The sequence below is a fragment of the Neltuma alba genome, unplaced genomic scaffold, assembly GCF_004799145.2.
Source record: "Neltuma alba isolate B1F8T4 unplaced genomic scaffold, ASM479914v2 tig00002863_pilon, whole genome shotgun sequence".
NCBI lineage: Eukaryota > Viridiplantae > Streptophyta > Magnoliopsida > Fabales > Fabaceae > Neltuma > Neltuma alba.
The window spans coordinates 371,076-396,187 of record NW_021633048.1 but is presented as its reverse complement, the minus strand read 5'-3'; the positions used below and the strand labels follow the sequence as shown (position 1 = coordinate 396,187).

General features: G+C 32.4%; 3 protein-coding genes and 1 long non-coding RNA gene across 4 annotated transcripts; 1 reads left to right on the top strand and 3 right to left on the bottom strand.

The window, feature by feature from the left end:
- Window positions 1-839: 839 nt before the first annotated feature.
- LOC114739592 (loricrin-like) lies at window positions 840-1,196 on the bottom strand. The gene has a single exon (XM_028927674.1). It carries the CDS (start codon window positions 1,194-1,196, stop codon window positions 840-842), a length of 357 nt encoding a protein of 118 aa, XP_028783507.1.
- A 1,467-nt stretch (window positions 1,197-2,663) lies between these two features.
- Window positions 2,664-4,132, top strand: LOC114739591 (flavanone 3-dioxygenase 2-like). Its single transcript, XM_028927673.1, has 4 exons — window positions 2,664-2,903; window positions 3,121-3,365; window positions 3,459-3,786; window positions 3,887-4,132. The coding sequence occupies exons 1-4, from the start codon at window positions 2,664-2,666 to the stop codon at window positions 4,130-4,132; spliced, it is 1,059 nt and encodes a 352-aa protein (XP_028783506.1).
- A 10,937-nt stretch (window positions 4,133-15,069) lies between these two features.
- Window positions 15,070-16,661, bottom strand: LOC114739508 (uncharacterized). The gene is made up of 3 exons (XR_003739610.1): window positions 16,598-16,661; window positions 16,295-16,527; window positions 15,070-15,547 (listed from the first exon to the last, which is right to left on the bottom strand). It is a non-coding gene; the product is annotated as an uncharacterized LOC114739508 (long non-coding RNA).
- Window positions 16,662-21,419: 4,758 nt separating this feature from the next.
- LOC114739590 (transcription factor Maf-like) lies at window positions 21,420-21,752 on the bottom strand. Its single transcript, XM_028927672.1, has one exon. The coding sequence runs from the start codon at window positions 21,750-21,752 to the stop codon at window positions 21,420-21,422; it is 333 nt and encodes a 110-aa protein (XP_028783505.1).
- Window positions 21,753-25,112: the final 3,360 nt, after the last annotated feature.

Genomic DNA, 25,112 nt, shown 5'->3' with positions numbered 1-25,112 from the left:
GAATTATCCTTATGTTTGAACAGGTCCATGATGAAGAATATTCAAATTCAAGAGATCGTTCCAGTCTTATATGTTACTTGATTGATAACATTCCGCCGCATAAATTATAATCAAACTAAGTATAAACATGAGTATCATACAAGGAAACAGCTTGCGTGTGCGCGTACTTGTGTTTGACCCTGTCGTATTCATGTTCATTTTGAATACTTCTACAGAAATTCTGAGTATTAACAGAGATAATGAAACGAGTCAAGTAAATAACTACATCCTCATAACAAATATGATTATCTTCATTAATTCCCAAGAGAAATTTCCCCTCAAGCTTCTTGATATATATATATGTATGTATAGATAAGTGGTTAAGAGTTTCTAATATCATTATTTTTTTTATGTTAGTTTAAACATGCAGCCAAATCTGACCAAACTTGATATTAACAATGATTGATTGAATTAAATTATTTTCCAGATTCTGTTAATTACCTGAACCAAAACAGATGAATCAGAACTAGCTCATTATATTTATTTCTGGGAGCATTATTCTAGGAGTGCACGAAGATCACAAGGAGGAAAACAAAACCTCGGAGTCAAACGGGCGAAGAATTGGTTTCATGTCATTTCAGCTAATAATGCAGCGTTTTTGACCTCCACGATTTTCAGAACATTATTTCTTTCTGTTATTTCCTAATGGATAAAATGTCTAAGATCCGATCTAGATGCCTAATAATCAACTACTTTAACGACCATGTACGAGACATAATTACGGGGGACAGTTGAAAACAAAACCAGAAGAGAGAAGAATCCATTATGATAAGATTCAAATAATTCCATTCACGTACATGTCAAAACCCACCACCTCCTCCGTCACCTCCGCCAATGTAGCCACCACCACCACCGCAGCCGCCGCCACCTCCATCCCCATCAATCATTCCATGAGTATTCGTTTGGACCAAAGCTGCAGCACCCATCATCATGATCATGTCACCGCCGTCTCCGCAGGCGCTGCCACCTGAGGGACCTCCCATTTTGCAACCCCCGCCTCCAACGACGGTCCTGGTTCTGTATACGTAACGTGATTGGCGACGGCGGCGTCGTTGAGCCTTCTTGATTCTATTAATAGCTTGGGCTGCTTCTCTCGCGGATTTGTAACTCCTAATTCCATCTTTCTCGTTCTCTCCTCTGGAGCAAACGCAGCCCATAGCTACATGTAACGAATCAGAATTGGCTTCGAATCATCACGACGGGCATTTGTCTATATATAGATTTTCAATCTTGCTCTGTGTATATTGAGTATTAAGTAGCGACTTCTTATTTTCTGAGGATTGCTAATTTACGATATGTTGGGTTTATTTTAGACTATTCAAACATGTATCATAACAAAGGCTTCTTAATTTCTAGGGATTACTATATTGTGACCAAACTAAGGATCACAAATTTATCATATGTGGAGTTAAGATTATATCTAGCAGTTTTTTTTTTTTTTGGGGGGGGGGGGAGTGTTAAGGCACACCTATATGTTATGAAGATGGTCGCTGCTGTGTCTTTTTTGCTATGAATATTTAAAGTATCAATTTTAGCTGCGCTTTAGTTATAGTGCTTGAAATTTGAAACTATGATTCCTAAAATTTAACCTTAGTGGGTTCCGTCAAAAGATTTTTTTATTTCTGAAAAACATTTTTTTAATTTTTAAGGACCAAAATTAAAAATAACATCAAATTTTAAGAAGTAAAGACAAAATTAACCGAATATATTTAAATAAGTTAGAGTTAAAGTAAAATAATGGTTTGATACTTGCTTTTTAAATTTCATCATATAACATTTTTTTCAAATAAGTGATATTGTTTAAAAAAAATAGTCCTTGCTGTTCACAATATAATTGGCTTTAACTAATCATCAAAACAAAAAATGACAATTAACTCATTAAATATGTGTAGTAAATTGATAACTTTTTTCAGCTTTATTCACATTAAATAAGGTTGTGAATAAAAAAGAAAAATGCAAAAAGTCACATTTAAGTAATAATTGTAAGGGCAAAATTGATAAATAATTATTAATTATTCTTCAAGTGACTTATAGATTGAATCAAGTCATTCTTGATAAATAATACTCCTCTAGTCAGAGAGAATATATTTTTTAGTCCTATTTACAGGGTACTAAGAGGAATGTTTTATATGAATGTATAATTTTACTCTTTATTTATTATTATATTGAATTTGTTCATATAAAGTATAAATAGAGATAAAGTTAAAAAGTTATTAAATTTTAAATGAGGGTTTATGAAGTTTAAAATTTTTTTTCATCCGCATGAAACATATTGAAAATCAATTGTAAATATTACTAGACCAGTAATTAATTAATAGTACTAGAGTGGTAATTAATTACTCTGTAGAATCAAGTCATTCTCGTAAAAAGCAGGATTTTGCCACTCTACCTTGTCATAAGTGAAGGAGATTAATTCAGTGGCACAGAAATTAAAGAAACAGCCTGATTTAATGTGGATTTACAGGAGAACATTTGGGTTCAGGACAGACAACAACTTGTTGTCATGCATGCATAGCACTGGAAAGTGTGCATAAAATGGGTCGCCCACTGTATCTAACGCCACGATTCCTTTTACAGTATTTATTTCATTCATAGTTTCATAGCCTTTGTTTTTATCCTCATCCATGGCTTCCGGTTCCGGCGTCTCAAGCGTGAAAGCCTTGTCGGAATCAAACGGCGGCGCTCTCATCCCTTCCCGCTACCACACTCTCACCGATTCTGAAGGTCGTGATGACATGGCAGATGAGCTGGCTGCTCTCATCCCTGTCATCGACTTCTCCCGCCTCACCTCCCCCGACTCTCAAATCCACGCTGCCGCAGTTCGCAAACTCGGCCAAGCTTGCCAACACTGGGGCTTCTTCATGGTAATTTCTCATCCTTCTTCCTTACTCTGTTCCTACATTGACAAAACAGAGTACTTGAGAGTTTTCACTGTTGAGTCTCCTTTGAGCTTGAAAATTACAAAGCTTTGTATGAAATCGAAACAGCATGGTATGGGTGCTTCATTTGTATTCTTATGATCGCAAAAATGCGATTTTTATTCTTATATCAATTTTGATCTCTGTGTGGGGGGCTTTTCAGATCACAAATCATGGGATTCCAGAGAGTTTAATGGAACATGTTCTGGACAAGGCCATCGAGTTTCATAATCTCCCTCTGGAGGAAAAGAAGGAATTTTGTAATGATGACCTGCTACCTTCCATCAAGTATGGAACTAGTGCCCTTTCTCGAGGAGTAGGAGGGAATGTCCATTATTGGATAGATCATCTTAAAGTTTACAATTTTCACGGACAACTCAATTTTCCTCACAAACCACCTGGTTTCAAGTACGTATTCAACATCATCAACGCCCTCTTCCATTTTCTTCATCTCTTATCTTAAATTTATCTTCTTCTATGAATGGTCTTCTGTTTTTACAGGGAGATTGCTGTGGAGTATAGTAAGGCAATCAGAGGCTTGTCGAGGACATTGCTTCAGGGAATATCGGAGAGTTTAGGATTAAAACCGGATGCCATTATTGAGTACTCAGGTTTTGATCATGGGTACCAGAAACTTCAACTGAACCTTTACCCTCCATGTCCTCAACCTGACCTTGCTCTGGGGCTTCCTCCTCACACTGATAATGGCTTCTTGGATATCCTCATTCAAAATGGAATCAGAGGCCTTCAATTGAAGCACAATGGCAAATGGGTTAACGTTGATCCTCTTCCTAATTCCTTAATTGTCAACACTGGCGATCAACTTGAGGTCACTTTAATTTCACTTTCAGTCCATATCCTTCACATGCATAAAGAACTTTACAGTTTTGTGTTCTCAATGGCTACAAATTCTGACCTTTTGGTAATAGGTTGTGAGTAATGGGCGGTATAAGAGTGTTTGGCATCGAGCAGTTGTGAATGAGAAAGAGACGAGAGTTAGTGTTGTGGCAGCGAACGGACCAGAAGCGGATAAAGAAATGGGACCTGCACCGGAGTTATTGGAGAAGGAAAAGCCATTGTTCAAGAGCATGACGTACAAGGATTACGTTCGACTTCAACGAAAGGTGATATGTGCTTCTATGCCAAGAGGCTTGGAAGCTATTCGGATTAATTAATATAATGCTCCAAATTATTAAACTCATGTCACCATGAATTATGTCATAACCAGTGGTTGATGCTGTTTTATGGGATAGAATCAATTTGATTTCTACTGTCTGGTTTGAGTGGTTGCTATGTTTGAAAATATTTAATTTGTTGTGTTTAATTAAATGATGGCCTTTTTTTTTTACAAAGGAACGTCTATTTTTTTTTTTAAAGAAAAACTTGATCAAAGTTTATTGAAGCTGTTTTAGTTTAACCACGGGTGTCGAGTTCGAGGCGTGAAAATACAGCATCTTAAGAGTCAGTGACACCAACTTTAATGACTCCTATTATGTTTCGATCCAAATTAGTCTGAGCCTGTTGTTGTGTTTTAAAAATGGCCTGAAGAGCTTACGCAAAATAGAAAAGATATATACCACAAGGATTTCAGACGTCTTAACTCTTAATTAACAACTATATTTACTCGTTACAACCAAGTTATGATTCACTCCAATTTCAATTAAATTTAAAAATCGTGTCATAAATTGAAATAGCGCAGCTTTGACTTTATTGTGATGAGATGGAGTGTGTTTAGCAAGCACTAGCACCACCACCTCCTCCTCCGCCAGCATCACATCCCCCTCCTCCACCACCGCCAACATCGAATCCGGCAAGTCCTCCACCAGAGGCTGCAATAGCCCCAGCATCTGCGATAATTCCACCATGAAAGAGATGGCTGTGGTGATGATGCTGAAGATGATCAGTATTACCGCCGCCGCCGCCGCCTCCTAATGTTGGTTGTCGTCGGTTTCCTCCACACAATATCCCAAATACTAAGATAAAGACGAATAAGCAAACAACTACGACGATAAATGCAATTAAAACTGGCTCCATCTTTATTTGCTCAAGCTCAGAGAGATCTGTACGTACATGCCCATCAATCATATTAATAGATATGCTTTTATAGTATAAAGTTTCCATCATCACACGCTGTAATTTAATTTCATAATGTTCGATCGAGTCCATGGGAAGAAAAGTTCAAATTTTAGGGGCTTTGCTCGTCTTTGATTGATTATTTCTAGTACGGCGATGTTATTGTACCTGACAATGCAAGTTAAAATATATATATGTAATAAAATTTCAGAGATTTTACTTGAAAATAATAGGAAAGGAAATGAGGTCTGAATTGACATTTTTAAAATATTGTGATATTACCCATATGTCTTTCTGTAATATAAATGACATTAATAGAATTGAAAATGGCAAGTGTTGACGGATTAATAACAAGTATTAAATTAGAAATAAAAAGTTGCATAATTTTTATTTTTTATTATTTTAGTTAGTTAGTTAATTAACAAGTTACAAAATTAGAAATAACAAGTGTTGAACTTACAATAAAAAGTATTGAATTGAAAATTATTATAAGTTTCATAATTTTTTTATTTTTTATTATTTTAGTCAATTAGCTAATTAACAAGTTGTAAACTGCAAATAATAAGTGCTGAATTGGGAATGATAAGTATTAAACTGAAAATGATAAATTTCATAACTTTTTTGGTCACAAAAAAGCATATAGGTAATTTCAAAACATTTTCAAAATATCCCATTCACGCCTCATTTTCCCCCGGTAATTTACATATGTTACCTTTCTGAATTGGAATTTTAAACATTTAACCTTCTTTTTTCTTTTTTCATGGATTTCCCTCATAACTTCCGGAGAAGTTACTGGCAAGGTAAAATTGACGTGGTCGATGGCCAATGTTGACCATGACTTTTTCTTGTTGACCACGACTCGCATTACGTGTACGCGTAGTTGTGTTTGACTTCTATTCAAGCGCGTCCCCCCCCCCCCCCCAAAAAAAAAAAGGGGTTTCCGGGGATAAAATATTCTAGCGCCTGTTGATTCTTGAATACTTCGAATTTCTGGTCGCAACAAAAAAATTCATCCAAAAATTATTTCTCCAGATCTGTAGGTGTTTAAGTTAAAGTATATTACTCCTCCAGTACTTAATCCAGGACATGCAAGAATTAATTAACTAATTTAAATAAATTAAAAATATTAATTAAATTAGTTAATATGATTTTTTTTAAACTCCTTAAGCATTTTCATTAATTTCCTTCCTATCTCTTCTATTTGATTATTAATAAGGCTAATTTGAAAAAATTGATAAACATATGACATAGACCTTACATAATTAGATCTTATATTAAAGACAAGGGGAATATTATATTTTTTAATCCCCAGATTTTACATGAAATTTCAATTTAGTCCTGATTAAGATTATAGAATATATTTTCAATTCCTTAATTAAAAAAGGGTGTTGACTGAACAAATTTAAATAATAATTTACTAATAAATGCTGATAAAAATGTTTAAATTTAATATTTCAATATAATAAATGAAAACAAATGCCGTGGCAAAATTTTTAATGCTCACAAATTACATTAAAATATAAAAATAATTATTTTTTATCCTTTAATATAATCACAAAATTTTTAACAGGTTAGTTTTAATCTTAAAATATAAAAATAAATATATTAAAACATTAAAATTTAAACATGATTCATGGACGCCTAAGTATATAATTGTCATTTAATTTTGCCGAGTCAATATTTTTTTTAATGAAACTAACAGTATTAAGAATAAATTATATTATTTAATTTTTCAACAAAAAATTATTGAAATTATATTTTATAAACATAAGAGACTGAAACTTGATGAAAAATCAGAAGACTAAACATATTACCTTGGTCTCCTGCCATTGAATTTTATTTTATTTTTTATTTTTTGTCGGAGGAGAAACTTACGACACATTATACTTTGATCATAATACATGCACGTGAACTTTGAAATCGTACAAAATTGGCAGGCGAATTTGCAAAAATAGACTTAGAAAGAGGGGTGCGGTGTTAAATTTAAGATAAATAGGAATCATCGCAGTAAAAGATAAAATTGAACCAAAAAGACTAACCAGTGAAACAATCCCTGTCTGGTCGAGGCAAATGGATGTATCGTCCGAAAAAGAACAAATAAAAAATTGGCTGACTTGGCCAAAATGTGCGTGTGTATATTATAAATTTATAAATTATAAAACAAGAATTTACACTATGAATATGTTATTTTATTTTTATTTTAGAATTAAATACTGTTCATTAAGAATTTAAATCGTATTTTTTATTCTTATCAATGGTTGTTTTAATTTTTGTTTAAATCTTATTGTTGTTTTTATTTGAAAATCAGTAAATGGTAATCAACCAAGCGTGCGATTATCCGGCCATCTTCGCAAGAAGGACACCAATATATACTCTCTTCGCATAAGATGCGCAGAACAAAAACTATACATTGCAGCTTGCAGGCATAAACATGCATATTTTAACAACGACGAAGCTTATTTACAACGAAATTTTGAATCTATTTGTCAACACTTTCTCGGCTGCAAAAACAATCGATCAGTTGTTTTATGCACGCATCAACATCCGCCGCCGCCGCAGCCTCCGCCTCCATCACAACCTCCACCACTAGCTCCGTCTCCCCCGTACATCGCCGCAGCACCCATCATGAAGACCATGCCGCCGTCAGCTCCGGTTCTATTCACGTGACGTGGTTGCCGACGATGACGTGGTTGAGCCGCCTTAGTTTTCCGGGCAGCTTCAGCCTTCATCTTATATCTCTTCGTCTTATCTTCCGTGGAAAAAGTGCACCCCATGGCTTTATGTAAAGAACTGAAATCGCATATGAATTGTCTCAGTTTGTGTGGTTCTATATATATATGTGCGTGTATGTATATATCTAGACGCGCGCGCACAATTCATAATTGCGAGCAACTACCATCTTAATTTCTGTATGCGCGCCCATGTAAGTTGAAAGTTCCTTGTCTTGTATCAGTCAACCATTTCATATACATTTGAATTAGTCAAAAAAGGTTTAATACTCACAAAATTTGGGAGTTGAAAGAAATAAGATGAGTTGACTCTCTTCTCTTTTTCTATCTCCGGGTGGAAATGCAGAGAAACTCGTGCCTCTTTGCTCGAAGACCTCAACTCTTTGTTTGATGGAGAGAAAATGAGTAGAAAATTCATATTTGTTGTATGCCTCCCTATAGGGGGGACTCCAAGGGGTGGGCAAGTCCCGGCACGGTCCGGGCAAGGTTGGAGCAAGCGCGGGCAAGTCCCGGCATGGTCCGGGCAAGGTCGTGGCAAGGCCTTGTTATTAAGTGAATAAACACATATTTTGCTTTTAATACAATGTTTTTTTAATTTTATTTATGGCTACTTTATAATTTAGCCAAGTTCCAAACCAATATATAAAATCTATTTTTTCACATTTAATGTAATACTCGGAATTGATACTAACTGTACAGGCCCATACACATACATTCTCCATCTTTTTCAACTTTTATAATAAACTTTTTATTATTTAATAATAATTGTACATAATATATATTTTATTTATTTTCTTTTATTATATTTAATTTAAAAAAATATCTACATTTTATTTTTCTATTAAACATAACATTTTTACTAAACTATTTGATTTTAAATATATTAATATGATAATATATTTTTATTAATTAGTTTTATTTTAAATTATTTGATAATATTAATGTTCATATCATTTTTTATTGTGATATTTAATTTAGTTTTAAACATAATATACTTTGAGATAAGGATATTTTAATCATTCATATATTTATTCATTTTCTTTTCTCTCCATTTTCTTTCTTTCATCCAGAAAAGATGCATAATAATATTTTCTCTTCTTTCTGTTTTCTCTCGTCTCATTTTCTTTCCTCCCAACTTTTCTTTCTATCCAACCGAAGCATAATTTTGGAGTGTTGATAGTATATAAAATTAGATAGTTTAGACTTAACATTATTTTGTTATGGCAACAAAAAAAACAATATATTATTTTATTTTTTGACATGATACTTCAGAAGAAGAAAAAATACATCGCAACTCTGAATAGAATGGGTGCTCTGCAAGGATTCCAAGTGCTGTAGAACTGAACTATTCACGACAAAGCTCTGATAAAATCTGATTAGTAATAAAATTGTGCCGTATTATCCGTGAGTTCATCGTGATCAGGCAGGTTTAACAGCCACCACCACCACATCCCGCATCTCCTCCGCCTCCATGAAATGGGCGGTGATGGCGGGCAACAATGGCAACACCGTCGCGTGACGTCGTCTGGGGTCCACTTCCTCGGCACCACATTCCAAATAGCAGGGCAAAGATGAAAAAGCAAAGAGCGACCCATACGACGATAAATGCCACCAAAGTAGGGTCCATTATCGCACCTTATTAAATCTCATCACGGATCATATTTGCTTTTATAGTACTCCTCCGGTCTTAATTATAAAACCCAATTGATTTATTTGAGGAGATTAAGGAAGTAAGTTAAGTTGGTTATTTATAATAAATAAGTGTTGTTATTCCTAAAATATCCTTGCTAATTAAGTATATGGGCTAAAACTATCATTATTAGAAGGATTATTTTGGAAAAAAATACATAAATAAAAGAGAAAATGGATTGGGTCTTATAATTAGGACCAAATAAAAAGTTAAATTGGGTCTTATAATAAGGAGCGGAGGAGTATAAAGTTTCCATCTCATGCTGCTATTAAATTTCATATTGTTCGATCGAGTCCACATTACGCATGGCAAGGAAATTCAAATTTTAGATATTTATCTCGTCTTTTATTGGGTTAGCACATTGACCACGACTTGCATTCCGCGTACGTGCCATTGCGTTGACTTCTATTTTAGCGCCTCTTCGAATCCCATCTCTCAACCAAAAAAAAAAAAAAACGCTATCTTCAGATACTCTGTATATATGGCACAACACCTACTGCTACTAGGGGTCGTCTACAGTTTTTTAGTTATACATTTATATATGTGCTACCTCTGATTTTTAATATAAAATTCTGTTGGACTTTTATTTTGATCCTAAATATAAAATCCAAATTTACTTTATCTTTTATATTTATACTTTTTTTTTCAAAATAGTCCTCCTGACAATGGTGGCTATAGCTAATACACTTAATTAGCAAGGATATTTTAGGAAAGACATCACATATTTATTACAAATAACTAACTTAACATCTTTCTTTAATCTCCTCAAATTAGTCAATTAGCTCTTATAATTAAAACCGGAAGTAGTATCTCAACTTCTTCTCATGAAAACTTACATAATTACCCATATCTTCTTTTTTTTAATTAGTAAAGGGTTAATCTTCGTCACCCAAAACCAAAAAAGGGGTTAATCTGACCCTGTTTCTGTATTTTCTTTATTATATCAGCATCATATCAGTACTCTGTTTCATGTACTTGTAACTGGACCTTCGTTTAATTTCTTTCATTTTCCCTCTAATAAAGAAATTAAACCAAATACAATAGTAGACTCTGCACAAGATTGCGCAGATAAAAATTATGCACTGGAGTTGGAGGCATATATACATATATATGTATGGGTGAAGAATTCTGCCCATGTCTTCGCAGTAAGTACCCGACACATGTAAGCAAGCTCATTTACGTAGAATTTGTCTTCTCACTGACAGTTTCCACATACGAAAAAAGAAAAAATTGAAAACATACAGAATATTGCTAACTCATTAATTAAGAGGTCCAAATGATATTATCCACGCACGCATCAACATCGACCGCCTCCGCCACCACAACCACCACCGTCGCCACAACTCCTCCTCCACCGCAACCGCCACCACCTCCGTACATCCCAGAAGCGGCAGCAACCGTCATGAAGGTCATGCCACCGTCGCTTCCGGTTTGATATCCGTGACGTGGCTGTCGACGACGGTGGGCACGTGGTCGATGATGAGCCTGCTTCTTGGTTTTATGGGCAGCTCGAGCCTTTGTTCCGTCTTCCTTTGTCTTGTCATCTCCGACGGAAAAACTGCACCCCATGGCTTTAAGTAATGAATTGAATGTTGGATGTGATTTGTCTCTTGTTTTGTGCGCCTTTATATATAATGAATCCGATTGACTAAAGTCTAGAGTCGTTGACCTGAACACACAATTCATGATAAATTGCCAAGAACAATGATACTAACTTCTATAGCACTCCCCCCAAATTCCTATGCAATTACACGGCAATTCTTTGGGTTTTTTTTTTTTTTTTGGGGAGGGGGTGTCAAGACACACCTATATGTTATGATGAAGCTCGCTGCTGTCTTTTTTGGCATGAATATTTAGAGTATCAATTTTAGCTGCGCTTTAGTTATAGTAGCTGTGCTTGAAATTTGAAACTATGATGCCTGAAATGTAACCTTATTGGGTTCCGTCTGAAGATTTTTTTATTTCTGAAAAACCACTTCTTTTAAATTTCAAAGACCAGAATTAAAAATAACATCAAGCTTATTTACAGCGAAATTATGAATATATTTATGAACACTTCCTCGGCTGCAAAAACAATCGATCAATTGTTTTATGCACGCATCAGCATCCGCGCGCCGCCGCAGCCTCCGCCTCCACCACTAGCTCCGTCTCCCCCTTACATCGCCGCAGCACCCATCATGAAGACCATGCCGCTGTCAGCTCTAGTTCTATTCATGTGACGTGGTTGCCGACGATGACGTGGTTGTCTTGTACACGTATGATTTTATTTATAAATCACTTCTAAAATATTTTATAAAAAATTTAAATTTTATTAATTTTTATTTAAAATTTAATATTTTTTAATTTTCCCTATTTAATATATATTATATCTCATATAAACAAAATCAATATAATAATAAATAAATAATAAAATTGTATATCTATACAAAAAAAATTTTTGTCTTATAAATATGATAAAAAAAATACTATCTCCGGTTCTAATTATAAGAGCCAGTTGATTAATTTGAGAAGATTAAGGAATTAAGTTGAGTTAGTTATTTGTCATAAATAGGTATTGTCTTTTCTAAAATATCCTTGCTAATCAAATATATTGACTAGAACTATCATTGCTAAAATGGCTACTTTAGGGAAAAAATGTATAAATATAAGAGACAAAGTGGATTAAAGTCTTATATTTAGGACCAAAATAAAAGTCAAACAGGGTCTTATATTAAGAACTGGAAGTAGTATCTTTTTTCTCTGTCTTATAAATATAAATGTATTAGGACCAGAGGAGTATCATTCAACCGGCCATTTCATACATATGAATTAGTAAAAAGGCTTGATGCTAACAAAATTTAGGAGTTAGCATTTGAAAGAAATGTGATGAGTTGACTCTCTTTTCTTTTCCCTTTTTTTGATTCCCTTGCATCTCCCGCTGGAAATGGAGGGAAACCCGTGTCCCTTTGCTCGAGGACCTCAAATTTGGAGCGTTGATAATATATAAAATTAGATAGTTTAGACTTAATATTATTTTTTTATGGCAACAAAAACTTAATATTACTCCTCCGGTCCTTATTATAAGACCCAATTTGACTTTTTATTTGGTCCTAATTATAAGACCCAATCCATTTTATCTCTTATATTTATGCATTTTTTTCAAAGATAATCCTTCTAATAATGATAGTTTTAGCCAATATACTTAATTAGCAAGGATATTTTAGGAATAACAACACTTATTTATTATAAATAATCAACTTAACTTACTTCCTTAATCTCCTCAAATAAGTCAATTGGGTCTTATAATTAGGACCGGAGGAGTATTTTATTTTTGTGTTTCTAATAGATTTATTCTGAGAGATAGTACATACATAATCTATTTTAAAATAAAAACGGCATTCTAATAATTACTTCATTGAAGACATAAATTTATTGTTTAAAAAGTATAAATTAAAAAAAACTTTAAATACATACCCGTGCAAATTACATGTAATTAAAGATTAAAAAATAAATAAAAAACTTGAAGCTCAAGTTTCTATATATATAAATATATATATATTTTCCAAAGGTCATCTCGATGGAATAAAGGTCCCGTTTGGTACGAAACATTAAAAATATGGAATTGGGATTGTAATTGTAATTGTAATTGAAAAAAATTATTAAAATAATATTTAGTATGAGTAATTACTTATTATATGGGATTAGGCAAACCCATAAAGATGGGATTGGGGAATACCACTTCCTCCCATGGTATTCTCCAATCCCACATACATGGGTTTGGGTAATTTCATATAACAAACAATCTCTTATACTAAACACTCTTTTAATAGATTTTCTCAATTGCAATCTCAATCCCAATCTCTCATTTTCAATACTTCTTACCAAACATAATCAAAGGGGAAAAAGAATGAATGCCCCGTAATTCACTTTCTCTGGTTGAATCAAGTGTTAATTAATCAATGTAGCAATGTTTGATTGGTCTGATAGCCAAAAGTGAGCAACGTCGACATTGTCACACCGGAGATAAATTACTAATGGAGAGGGGATCCACATACATGCACATCATATGGATGGGAAACGATTCCAGTTACGCATTCAAACTCTATCTAATTTCATCCATTTATTTTCTTCAATTTGCTAATCTGATCCCAATTTTATATTATTTATAAGTTAGATAAATTAATTTGAAAAAACTAATAAATTTAAGACGCAAAGTGGATTAAAATTTTATACTTCAGTTCTTAATATAAAAACTAGTTAACTAATTTAAGTATATTAAAGAAACTAGTTAAACTAGTTATTTACAATAAATATGTATTATTTTTCTTAAAATATCAATCAAGTGCATTGGTATTAGCTATAACTACAATTAGTACAAGGACTATCTTAGGAAAAAAATGAATAAACATGAGAGATAAAATGGATTGAAATCTTATATTTATGATTAAAATAAAAGTCAAATGAGCTCTTATACTAAGGATCGGAGGTAGTATCTCACAGAGTATTATTTTTTTAACATGATACTTAAAAAAAAAAAATACATCACATTTCTGAATAGAATGAGTGCTCTACAAGGATTCCAAGTGTTTTAAAACTAACAACTATTCACAGCAAAGCTTTAATCAAATCTGACTAGCAATAAAATTGTGCCGTATTATCCGTGAGTTCATTGTGATCAGATACGTAGGTCTAACAAACACCTCCACAGCCACATCCCGCATCTCCTCCGCCGCCATGAAATGGGCGGTGATGGTGGACAACAATAGCAACACCGTCTCTTGACGCCGTCTGGGGTCCATTTCCTCGGCACCACATTCCAAATAGCAGGGCAAAGATGAACAAGCAAAGAGCGACCCATACGACGATAAATGCCATTGCGTTCACTTCTATTTTAGCGCCTCTTCAATGTAAGTACCACCAATTCGAATCCCATTCCACCTCCCCCACCCCCCTCCAAAAAAAAAAAAACTCCAGTTCTATCGTCAAATCCTCTGTATATATGACACACCACCTACTTAAGGGTAGTCTATAGTTTTTCAGTTGTACATTTATATATGTATCTCAACTTCTTCTCATGAAAACTTACAGAATTATCCCATATCTTTCTTTTTTTCAAAAAAAAAAATAGTGGGTTAATCTGACTCTGTTTCTGTAATTTCTCAGTACTCTGTTTCATGCGCCTGTAACTGGACCTTCGTTCCATTTCTTTCACTTCCCCTCTAATAAAGAAACCAAATACTACCGTCAGTCCTAATTATATAAGTTAGTTGACTAATTTGAGAAAATTAAAGAAATAAACTAAATTAGTTATTTGTAATAAATAGGTATTGTCTTTCCTAAAATATCCTTACTAATTAAATTTATTAGATAGAACTATCATTATTAGAGGGATTATCTTAAAAAAATATATATAAGTATAAGAGATAAAATAATTAGGGTCTTATAATTATGACCAAATAAAAGTTAAACAAAATCTTATATTAATGAGCGGAGGTAATAAAATAGTAGACTCTGCACAAGATTGTGCAGATAAATATTAGGCATCGGAGTTGGGTGAAGAATTCTGCTCATGTCTTCGCGGTGAGTACCCGACACATGTAAGCAAGCTCATTTTTACATATAATTTGTCTTCTCACTAACATTTTTCACTCACCAAAAAAGGAAAAATTGAAAACAATTATAGAATACTACCAACTCATTAATTAAAAGGTGCAGATGTTATTATCCATGTACGCATCAACATCCACCGCCCCCGCAACCTCCTCCCCCACCGCAACCACCGCCTCCACCACAACCTCCTCCTCCGCCGCAACCGCCACCACCCCCGTACATCCCAGAAGCTGCAGCACCCGTCATGAAGATCATGCCACCGTCGCTTCCAGTTTGATACCCGTAACGTGGTTGTCGGCGACGGTGGGCACGTGGTCGCTGAGCCTGCTTCTTGGTTTTACGGGCAGCTTGAGCCTCTGTTCTCCCTTCCTTTGTCTTCCCATCTCCTACGGAAAAACCGCACCCCATGGCTTTGTGCAGTGAATTGAATGTTGGATTGGATGTGAATTGCCACCAAGTTTGTGCGCCTATATACACAATGAATCCGAGTCACCTCTGGAGTCGTTGACCTGAATACATATATTCATTACAATAAATTGCCAAGAAGAATGATACTAACTTCCGCAACACTATCCCCAAATTCCTCAGCAATTACATGACAATTCTTTTATGTATTTTCATATATGAAGTGAATTACTCAACTTCTTCTAAGTCTTTATCATTCTATTCATAAGTCACTTGTAAAAAAAAATTGTTCTTAAATGTAAGTCACTTATAAGGTAATTAATGATTTTTTTTTAATTTTGCCCCTACTAATTTAATAAATGCAGAGAGATAAAGTAAATAAGTGAAAGAAATATGTTTAATACCTTCTCTTTAATAAGGATAAATGTAAAAAATTTACAAATTTAATAAATTTATTAGTTTGTAGGTTTGAAATATAAGTGACTAATAAATCACAAAATCATGTACACAAGAAAAGAATTAGTCCCCAAAAAAATTCGTAGTATGAATGTGAAATTATGAGTTTGGTTTCCCCACTAACCCTAATTGTTAAGTTTATCCTTTTAATTAGAAAAATTATCATTTCCTGATACTCCTTACTTGGTCAAGATATAAAAAGTTCGTGATGCTCACCCAAAACCATTTCACATATGAGTGGCTCCCGCCGGCGTCATTAATAAGCAAGAAAAGCTTTTGGAAAAAATTGCTTATAAATGCCCACTTAATACATCTATTTCCTAGAAGTCCCTCAAATTTTTAATAACCCAGTTCCCTTATAAAAGTAAGATTTGAGAATTAAATTACTAAATTACCTATAATCAAATCCTCTCTTCTCCTCTCCCTCCCGATCTCCTCTCCGGCTCCAAGACGATTTCTGGCACCGACATCGGGCTTTTCTGACCAGCGGTTCCGTTGACAGGTCCTTGCCGGAAGAACCGCCGGAGTCCTTGTCAAGAGCAGCTTTGGCTTCGTAGCAGCAGCGCCGGGCTCGCGGACGCGATCTCTTCTCCGGGAGATTTCTGACCTGACGCTTCAAATTCAATCCCTAGAACAGAGAATTTTGGCCCCTAAGTACAAAGGATTATCTTCCCAAAAAAAATTGTAAATTAAAATACCTCAATAAGGAAGCAATTATCGGCACTTGAAGGTTAGTAAAGCGGCCATGACACTTGCTATCCAGATCGCTGCAAAATTAAACAGATGCCGTGGAGGCTTGAAAGTTCTTTATGTTATCTTGCGCACGTGTAATAATTATTGTTTGAATTGAAATGATTTGTTAATGTTGATATATATTTTTTTTATGTCATTTAGATATGATTCTTTTTTGGATAATTTAGTTGTGATTCGATTCATATTTATTTGTGTTTATCTCTATATTTGTTATTTTTATTATGATTTACTATTGTTTTCTCTTGGACATATTAATCTTTTCGTTTTTATCTCCAAATTTTAAATTCACAGTGAATTTTGATAATGTGAAAAAACTATGATTTTACTGAGTTTGCTGTTCATATTATCCTTTAAGATCAGATGTGTTATCAACAATAGATTTATTTTACTCGGATTTTCTCTTATCCTCGCATTTATCTGAACAAAATATCTGCTTATGATCAATCACGGTTCAATGAAATGTATATACTTGCAGATTGCTCTTGAGAAAATCATGCTTATTTGTATTATTAGATTATATATAAACTTATAAACTAGACATATTAGTTTCCAAAAAAAAAAAGATAAATATAATATTTTAAAATAATTTATTTAACTTTTTAAATATTTTTAAATTAGTTAATTGTATCTTATATTAAGAATTGGAGATAGTACTTGTTTATGTGAGATTGCACTACTAGACAAGAATATACTTTGCGCCGACTTGTAACTAGTAACAAGGAATTAGCTAGTACTATCTCTGGTCTTAATTATAAAATGTTGTTCGTAATCTATAAACAAAATCTTATAATTAGGATATGAGATAGTAATACATATCTTTCTATGTCATCTGTTTTTTCTTTAGGGCCAGTTTGTTATGGAGAATTGTTTGCAGTGAAAAGAATGGAATGAAAAATAACCACATTATCGAATATATACAAGTTTTAAATAATCAAATTACGTTTAACAAAATCGCAGTTAAAATTAGTTAAAAATAATAAATAGATATGATTTTTTTGGATAATTTAGATGTGATTTGATTCATATTTATTTGTATTTATCTCTATTTTGTTATTTTTATTATGATTTACTATTGTTTTCTCTTGTATATATATTAATCTATTCGTTTTTGTTTCCAAGTATTAAATTCGCAGTGGATTTTGATAATGTGAAAAAACTATGATTTTACTGAGTTTGTTGTTTATATTATCCTTTAAGATCACATGTGTTATCAACAATAAATTTATTTTACCCGGATTTTTTCTTATCCTCGCACTTATCTGAACAAAATATCTGCTTATGATCAGTCACGGTTCAATAAAATGTATATACGAGTACTTGCGGATTGCACTTGAGAAAACCAAATACTACTATTTTTAATATAAGATTCAGTCGACTAATTTGAAAAAAATGAAAAAAAATAAAAGTTACTTAATTCTAGCATGTATTACATGATTTTTTAAAAATATTTATGTGTATTATTAGATTATATATCAATTTATAAACTAGACATATTAGTTTGAATAAATGATAAATATAATATTTTAAAATAATTTATGTAACTTTCTTAATCTTTTTAAATTAGTTTATGGGAGGTAGTACTTATTTATGTGAGATTGTACTGCTAGACAAAAATATACTTTGCACCGACTTGTAACTAACAACAAGGAATTAGCTAGTCCTATCTCTTATTTTAATTATAAGATATTATTTATAGTCTTTAATAAATTAAAATCTTATAATTAGGACTAAAAGTAGTGATACATATCCTTCTATGCCATCTACTTTTTCTTTAGGGCCAGTTTGTTATGGAGAATTGTTTGTGGTGAAAAGGAATGGAATGAAAAACTGGCATGTTTGATATGTGTTGGAGTAGAAAATAGTTTGATGAAAAAATTCATACTCCCTCCGGTCTTATATATAAGCTTCAAATAACTAAATTATGTTTAACGAATTACCAGTTAAAATTAGTTTAAATAATAAATATGTTAGAAATATATGTTTTTCAAATTTGCTTTATTTATTAAGAGAGTAAATGAGAGAGGTACTAAATAAAAAAAATGATGAAAGAGAATATATGGGGTAATATTAATGAGAGAGAGAGGGAGTACTAAATATAGTCAATCAAGGATAAAATAGAAAAAAGGTAATAAATGCTTAGATAAACTCAAAAATAAAATTTATATTTTGGACCAAACCCTTTTCTAAAAGTGAAGTTTATATATAGGACTGGAAGGAGTATTTAATAGGATGAAAATAATGATAGAATGAGAAAAAGTGAGGAGTAAATAACTTTAAAGCCCATTGGCAAAAAAAAAAAAACTTTAATGGTCTTGATTTAAAAGTAATACTAAAATAATTAATTATTTTTATTATTAATAAAAGAGTTAAGGTGTATCCAGCACCCCGAAATATTTTTTAGGAGCGTCCAGCACCTTGAAGTATTTTTTTTTACTTTGATATTGGATGCACTAAAAAATATTTTTATGTGCTAGATGCATTTAAAAAAATATTTTGAGATGCTAGATGCATCAAAAAATACTTTACGGTGCTAGACGCACCTAAAAAAAATACTTCAAGGTGTTGGATACATCACAAAATACTTTACGGTGCTAGACGCACCTAAAAAAAATACTTCAAGGTGTTGGATACATCACAAAATACTTTAGGGTGTTGGATGCAACTGAGAAATACTTCGGGATACTGGATGCACCTTAATCTTTAATAAAAATATGAAAATATTTATTTATGAATATAGTTATTAATGAAATATACCAAAATAAGTATTAAATATTGTTTTATTTATTATTATAAATAATTGATTTTTTTGTTATTATTGATACAAAGTTTAAAATAATTATTTACAATTATATTCATGTTAATGCCCTTAATATATTTTTACTAATTTGATCTAATATCCCTCCCACAGCTTAAAAAATAAACTTAAATAGAGATAATTTCGTCTTTTTTTTTTTTGTATAACAACTTTCATCCTTTTTATTTAGGAAAATATCTTCCCATCAACGTGTGAAGGAAGTCATCTTTTTTTATCACACGGGAAAGGCTGAAGGAAGCCATCTTTTCTTTCCATGCACAATTAAAAAACAGTTTTTCACAGGAAAAATGCATTTTTCGGGCCGACAGATTGGAAAATTTGCAAGAATTACAATCTGGGTTTTAATGAGGTAGAAAATTTTAGTTAAAACTATGTGAGTAATTAATAGGGACCACCATCGAATTAATCCAACGTCCGCTATGTAAACAAGAGAAAAATAGGAGGAGACTTTTTGTTTGCCAGCGAAAAATAGAAAGAGAATAGAACAATAACAGTGCAGCTTGTCCTTCACTCCTTATCACACGAGCCCCTCTAGAATTAGTATTAAATACTTTTTTTTTCCCGTATATACTCATATTTATTGAAGGTAGTGAAAAAATAGAAATTAATGCTACTCCCAGTCCTTAATATAAGAATTTATTTACTTTTATTTTGGTCCTAAATATAATATTCTAATCTATGTTGTTTCTTATATTTATTTATTTTTGTTCAAGATAATCTTTGTAATAATAGTAGTTCTAATCAATACATTTGATTAGTGCGAATATTTTAGAAAAGACAATACATATTTAATTACAAATAATGAATTTAACTAATTTTTTTAATCTACTTAAATTAGTCAATTAGTTTTTATATTAAAAACCAGAGATAGTATGATGTTGGAATTTAATGTAATTAATAAGAATAATATTGAAAAATGAAAATCACTTAAATTTTATGACATACTTAATGTTTTTAACTAGTTTTATTGGTATGTGTAAATTAGTTAGTTAGTTTGTAAACAGTAACAAAAACATTTTCGTAAGATGGTTTACAAATAGATATATACCGAGGTGGTATCAAATTGAAATAACATATATTTTTAATTTATATTAATTATTTTAGATGAAAATAAAAATAAATAAAGATTTTACATTTAATAAAAAATTTATACCAATCATGATTAATTTTTGCTGAGAAGGTATATAAACAACGAACCTTAATGACAAAATTTTGTCTATTAATTTTCACTTCTAAAATACAATTAAATTTAGGAATAATTAATTTGTAAGTCCTTATAGTTTTAACTGATTTTGAATCAGGTCCTTATAGTTTTATTTCTTTTTATTAGGTCCTTATACTTTTACATTTTTTTAATTAGGTCCTTGTATTTATTTTTCTTTTTATGAAGTCCTTATAAGTTCATCTCATTTTTAATTAAGTTCCTGAATTTTTTACTCTTTATTTTATGAATTCTAATAATACTATTCTATAATCATAAAATAGTATATATTATTTAATATTAGTTTATAAACAATAATATTCTAAAAATAATGAATTATTACAATAATTTATTTTTTTCCAGCAAGAAAATATTGTTTGTTCTAAAAAATTTATCTGAATTAATTAATTATATTACTTATATTAATTTTATTTAATTATTAATATTTTATATTTCAGTAATCTAATTAATTAAGTTTATATTTAACTAATAAGTAAAAATTAAAACAACATGGACCTGATTAAGAATTTAGGGAAATTATAAGGACTTTATAAAAAGAAAAATAAATGCAAGGATTTAATTAAAAACATGTGAAAGAATAAGGACCTAATAAAAAGAAAAAAAACTATAAGGACCTGATTTAAAATTGATTGAAATTATAAGGACTTACAGATTAATTAACCTTTAAATTTAAGAACGAGTATAGAAGAATCCGTTTTCAACGATTCAAATAATTCCATTCGCACACGCATCAACACCCTCCACCTCCGCCGCCACCACAAGCTCCGCCGCTGCCACAGGCACCACCAGCATGGGAGATACCAAGCCCAGAATCCATCTGGACATAAACTGCAGCACACATCATGAGGATGATGTCGCCATCTCTGGCGCCACCGCCAGCACCTCCCATTCGGCCGCCGCGGGATTTATAGACGTGACGTGATTGCCAACGATGATGGTGGCGTCGCTGAGGCTTCTTAGCCTTGCGGGAAGCTAATTGATGAGCTGCATGATCTCTGGAGGATTTGCATCTCTTCATTTCATCTTTCTTTGCATTATCTGATAAGGAAAAAGTGCAGCCCATGGTGATGAACTGAAGTTGGCTGTGACTTTGTGTGCATCAGGTGTATATAATGAGCTCTAATGGACTGAATCCGCAGAAATCGCCACTTGCTACGCAGATTGTTTATGAGGCCAAACATGTGGCACAGCTTCATCCACATTATTCAACCATGAAAATCTTTATCCATATAATGCATGAGATTAATTAAATTTAAATGCACCGTTTTAAATCAGAAAAATTTAAAGAGTCTCGAGTATCCTCTGAATAATACTACATCAGCAACTTATAATTAATTTGTAGATATTGAACAAAGGGTATGTATTGACTTCTTTAAACTTTTTTTTGATTATGTGTATTGAAATTACTTCTTGATGAGAATCCTCCTTAATATGTACAATAAATAAGATGATTATAAATATGATAAATAAAATGAATTAAAATATAATATTTAGAATCAAATTATATTCAGAACAAATTAAATATGACCCATCAACTAATTCTTATTCTTCTTCCGTTCTAGAAAAAATTCTTATTCTTATTCTTGAATTATGGTTTCAGAAGTGATTTTACAGTCTACGAGGTAAATATGTAGAGAAGTTTATCCCGATTAAAAAAAAAAGCTTCTGAGACAGGATATCCAAACCACCTCTAAATATAATATAACATGGCTCTTTACATTTACGACCTGACAGGTATTAAATATGGAAGAACAAAGTTACAATGATTGCCGGCAGGCTGGTCCTCATGAAAAGTCATGGAATGACATTATCACGAGGGATTGAGGGGGATGGCCTAAGAAAAGGATTTATTCTAAAGAGATAATTAATACGCATATCCTTATAGTTTTGATTAATTTTAGATTAGGTCCTTAAGATTTTTTTTCTTTTTATTAGATCCTTTAATTTTTTGTTGTTAAATGTGCTAGTCCTTACTGTTAAACATCTACTCACACCGTTAAATATTGCCGGTAGGAATCACTCACCCACACATCTCCTCCTCTCCCTTCCCACCATAGCTGTCTGACCAAGCATTCTTCCCTCCTTGGACATACTATCCTTTACCGTCTAGCCTCTTCATCATTTACCTTGACCCCTGTTTGAAACCATCCAGCATTATCAGACAATATTTATTGTTGAATCATGTTCCAATCTAACCTCAACTCTCTGGGCTGTGTGGACATTTCAGTTTAATGAATATTAACGAAACTAACTGCTTTAGATGTGTGTAGGTATCTATGAACCAAAAGAAATCGATGTCCCTGAACCTATTCGAACTATGAACTAAATGGAGTAGTGATCTATTTGCCGCTGTTGGACCTTCGGGATTTGACTATGATATCCTAGCAGAAAGTGTGGGAGATGGAAGACTACTCTCTTCGGGAAATAATACTAATACACACAACCCGCCTTTAATTTCTAATTCTCCTCAATACAGTAATTTGAAAAGCAGTAGCTGTAGCCATGTTCAATTTGTTCCATCACTTACAGATATTTGCCTCAAAAAAGCTCTGTTTTCCTATTACTAAAACAGAGGAGACATATGCACATACAGTGCATATATACAACAATCATGTCACATGTAAGGTCCTTCTTCTATATCTCCTTTTTATTTGAGTCCTCACAATAATAATTAGATTTTATATAATTGTCACGAAATGGCAACCTGTTAGCATATTTTAGCGAATTTGATTGAGGAAATGAAGAAAAGAAGATAAGTTTGGGGTGTGAGATATAAGAGAGACAACCTCGGTCCAACTTGCTTTGGTTTTTATTATGATTCATTGATGGAAGATGCCCCTGCCGTAAGAGTTATTTCTTGTTTTCTATATTTTCTGTTTATGGAAGATGCAGTGGTCAGTGCTCCATAACCGAAATTTTTAACGGTGTTAGCATTTTTTTAACAGAAGGACTAAGGGAAATGATGGTAGAAAGTTGAAGGATCCCATAAAAAGAAAAAAAAATCTAGGGACTTAATTCAAAATCAAAGAAAATCATAAGGACCTACAAATTACTTTTCCCTATTCTAAAAAAGTAAAGAAACATTAATTTTGTGGAGACGGTGAATTTCGTTTTGTTATAATATATTCATTAATGGTAAACATTGAAGTCATGCAAGAGACAGCCCATCGGTCCCTGTTGCTTTCTCTGATCTCTTATTCTCCATAGATGATTGAGGGCCTCATATAATGCAAACGTCAAGAAATATATTTCCCTGTTTTCAGTATTTTCTTTGGCTGGGGAAAGGCCTAAAGCTCTAAGCAAAGGCATGAATTGATTGGTTATTATTATTATTAACATTCATGGCGAATGCTAGTAACAATGTAACATAACGTACAACAGTGCTCATTCTCTGTATGTATTTTGGTGTTTATTTTTTTTAAAAAAAAAATTTACTTTCTTTTTTTTTGGACTGAAAAAAATTTACTTTCTAAATTCTAACCCATCCCTCCTTCATCCATATGTTAGAGTTGAGTTGGCTGAATGAATCAATTAAAGAAAAAGGCAAGCGTGTAGCTTTATTGGTGTTATTATGCAATAAAGTACCAAAAGAAAGTGTGGGGCGTGATGGAATAAATCAAATGGGAATTTTAAACGAAATCTTTACTGAATAACAGCATGATTCCCTTTTTCTTCCAATTATCATTTGGTTTAATTTATACTCCTCTGCTCCAAATGCAGAAGCTAATTAGAAAGTTGAACGATAGATCTTAATTCACTTTATTTTCTATTCATTTCCCTCCAAATTAATTTATCTAATTTATAGACTCATATATAATCTAATGTTATACAATGATATTTTAAAGAGACCGGGTTATATTTATTAGAATTAAATAATTTGTTTAAATTTCTTAATTTATTAAAATTAGTTAATTAGTCATTAAATTAGGAATCAGAACTCAGAAGAGTACTGTTTGCTGCACTCTTGAATCACTGCTATGCGATCCTCCTTATATTTAAAATTTATTCAATGAGCTCATAACAATTAATAAAAATATCCAATCACAAGCAAAACCCTCTTCATTTTTCTTCCTCGTCCGGCTTCCGTATTGAATTTCTCATATTTCTTCAGTTGATACTTTTAGGGGGAAATGATAGATAAAGATGGCAGAATATATGATATTTCAATTTAGGAAGCTAAGAAAATGTAATCATAAAGAAGAAAGTCCTTCCTAAATTAAAATTTTGAAATTCAGTAAAATGACAAAAATACCCTTTATTATTTTTTTTCCCCTTTTGAAAAGCTCAGCCCCTCACCGGTGGTCAACGGCCGGCAACCACCGCTGACGAATGGCATCTGTAGAGTTTTTTTGTGACAGTTTTTTTTTTAATGGGAGAATATTGTAAGAAGTGGTGGAGGTAGGATTTGATCTCACAACTTTTG

What these genes read in the sequence shown, in the direction of transcription:
- LOC114739591 (XM_028927673.1), top strand. Translation starts at nt 2,664, where the DNA reads ATGGCTTCCGGTTCCGGCGTCTCAAGCGTGAAAGCCTTGTCGGAATCA. An exon ending in AACACTGGGGCTTCTTCATG is followed by an intron (nt 2,904 to 3,120) that starts GTAATTTCTCAT and finishes GGGGCTTTTCAG; the next exon opens with ATCACAAATCATGGGATTCC. An exon ending in ACACTGGCGATCAACTTGAG is followed by an intron (nt 3,787 to 3,886) that starts GTCACTTTAATT and finishes TTTTGGTAATAG; the next exon opens with GTTGTGAGTAATGGGCGGTA.
- LOC114739592 (XM_028927674.1), bottom strand. Translation starts at nt 1,196, where the DNA reads ATGGGCTGCGTTTGCTCCAGAGGAGAGAACGAGAAAGATGGAATTAGG.
- LOC114739590 (XM_028927672.1), bottom strand. Translation starts at nt 21,752, where the DNA reads ATGGGCTGCACTTTTTCCTTATCAGATAATGCAAAGAAAGATGAAATG.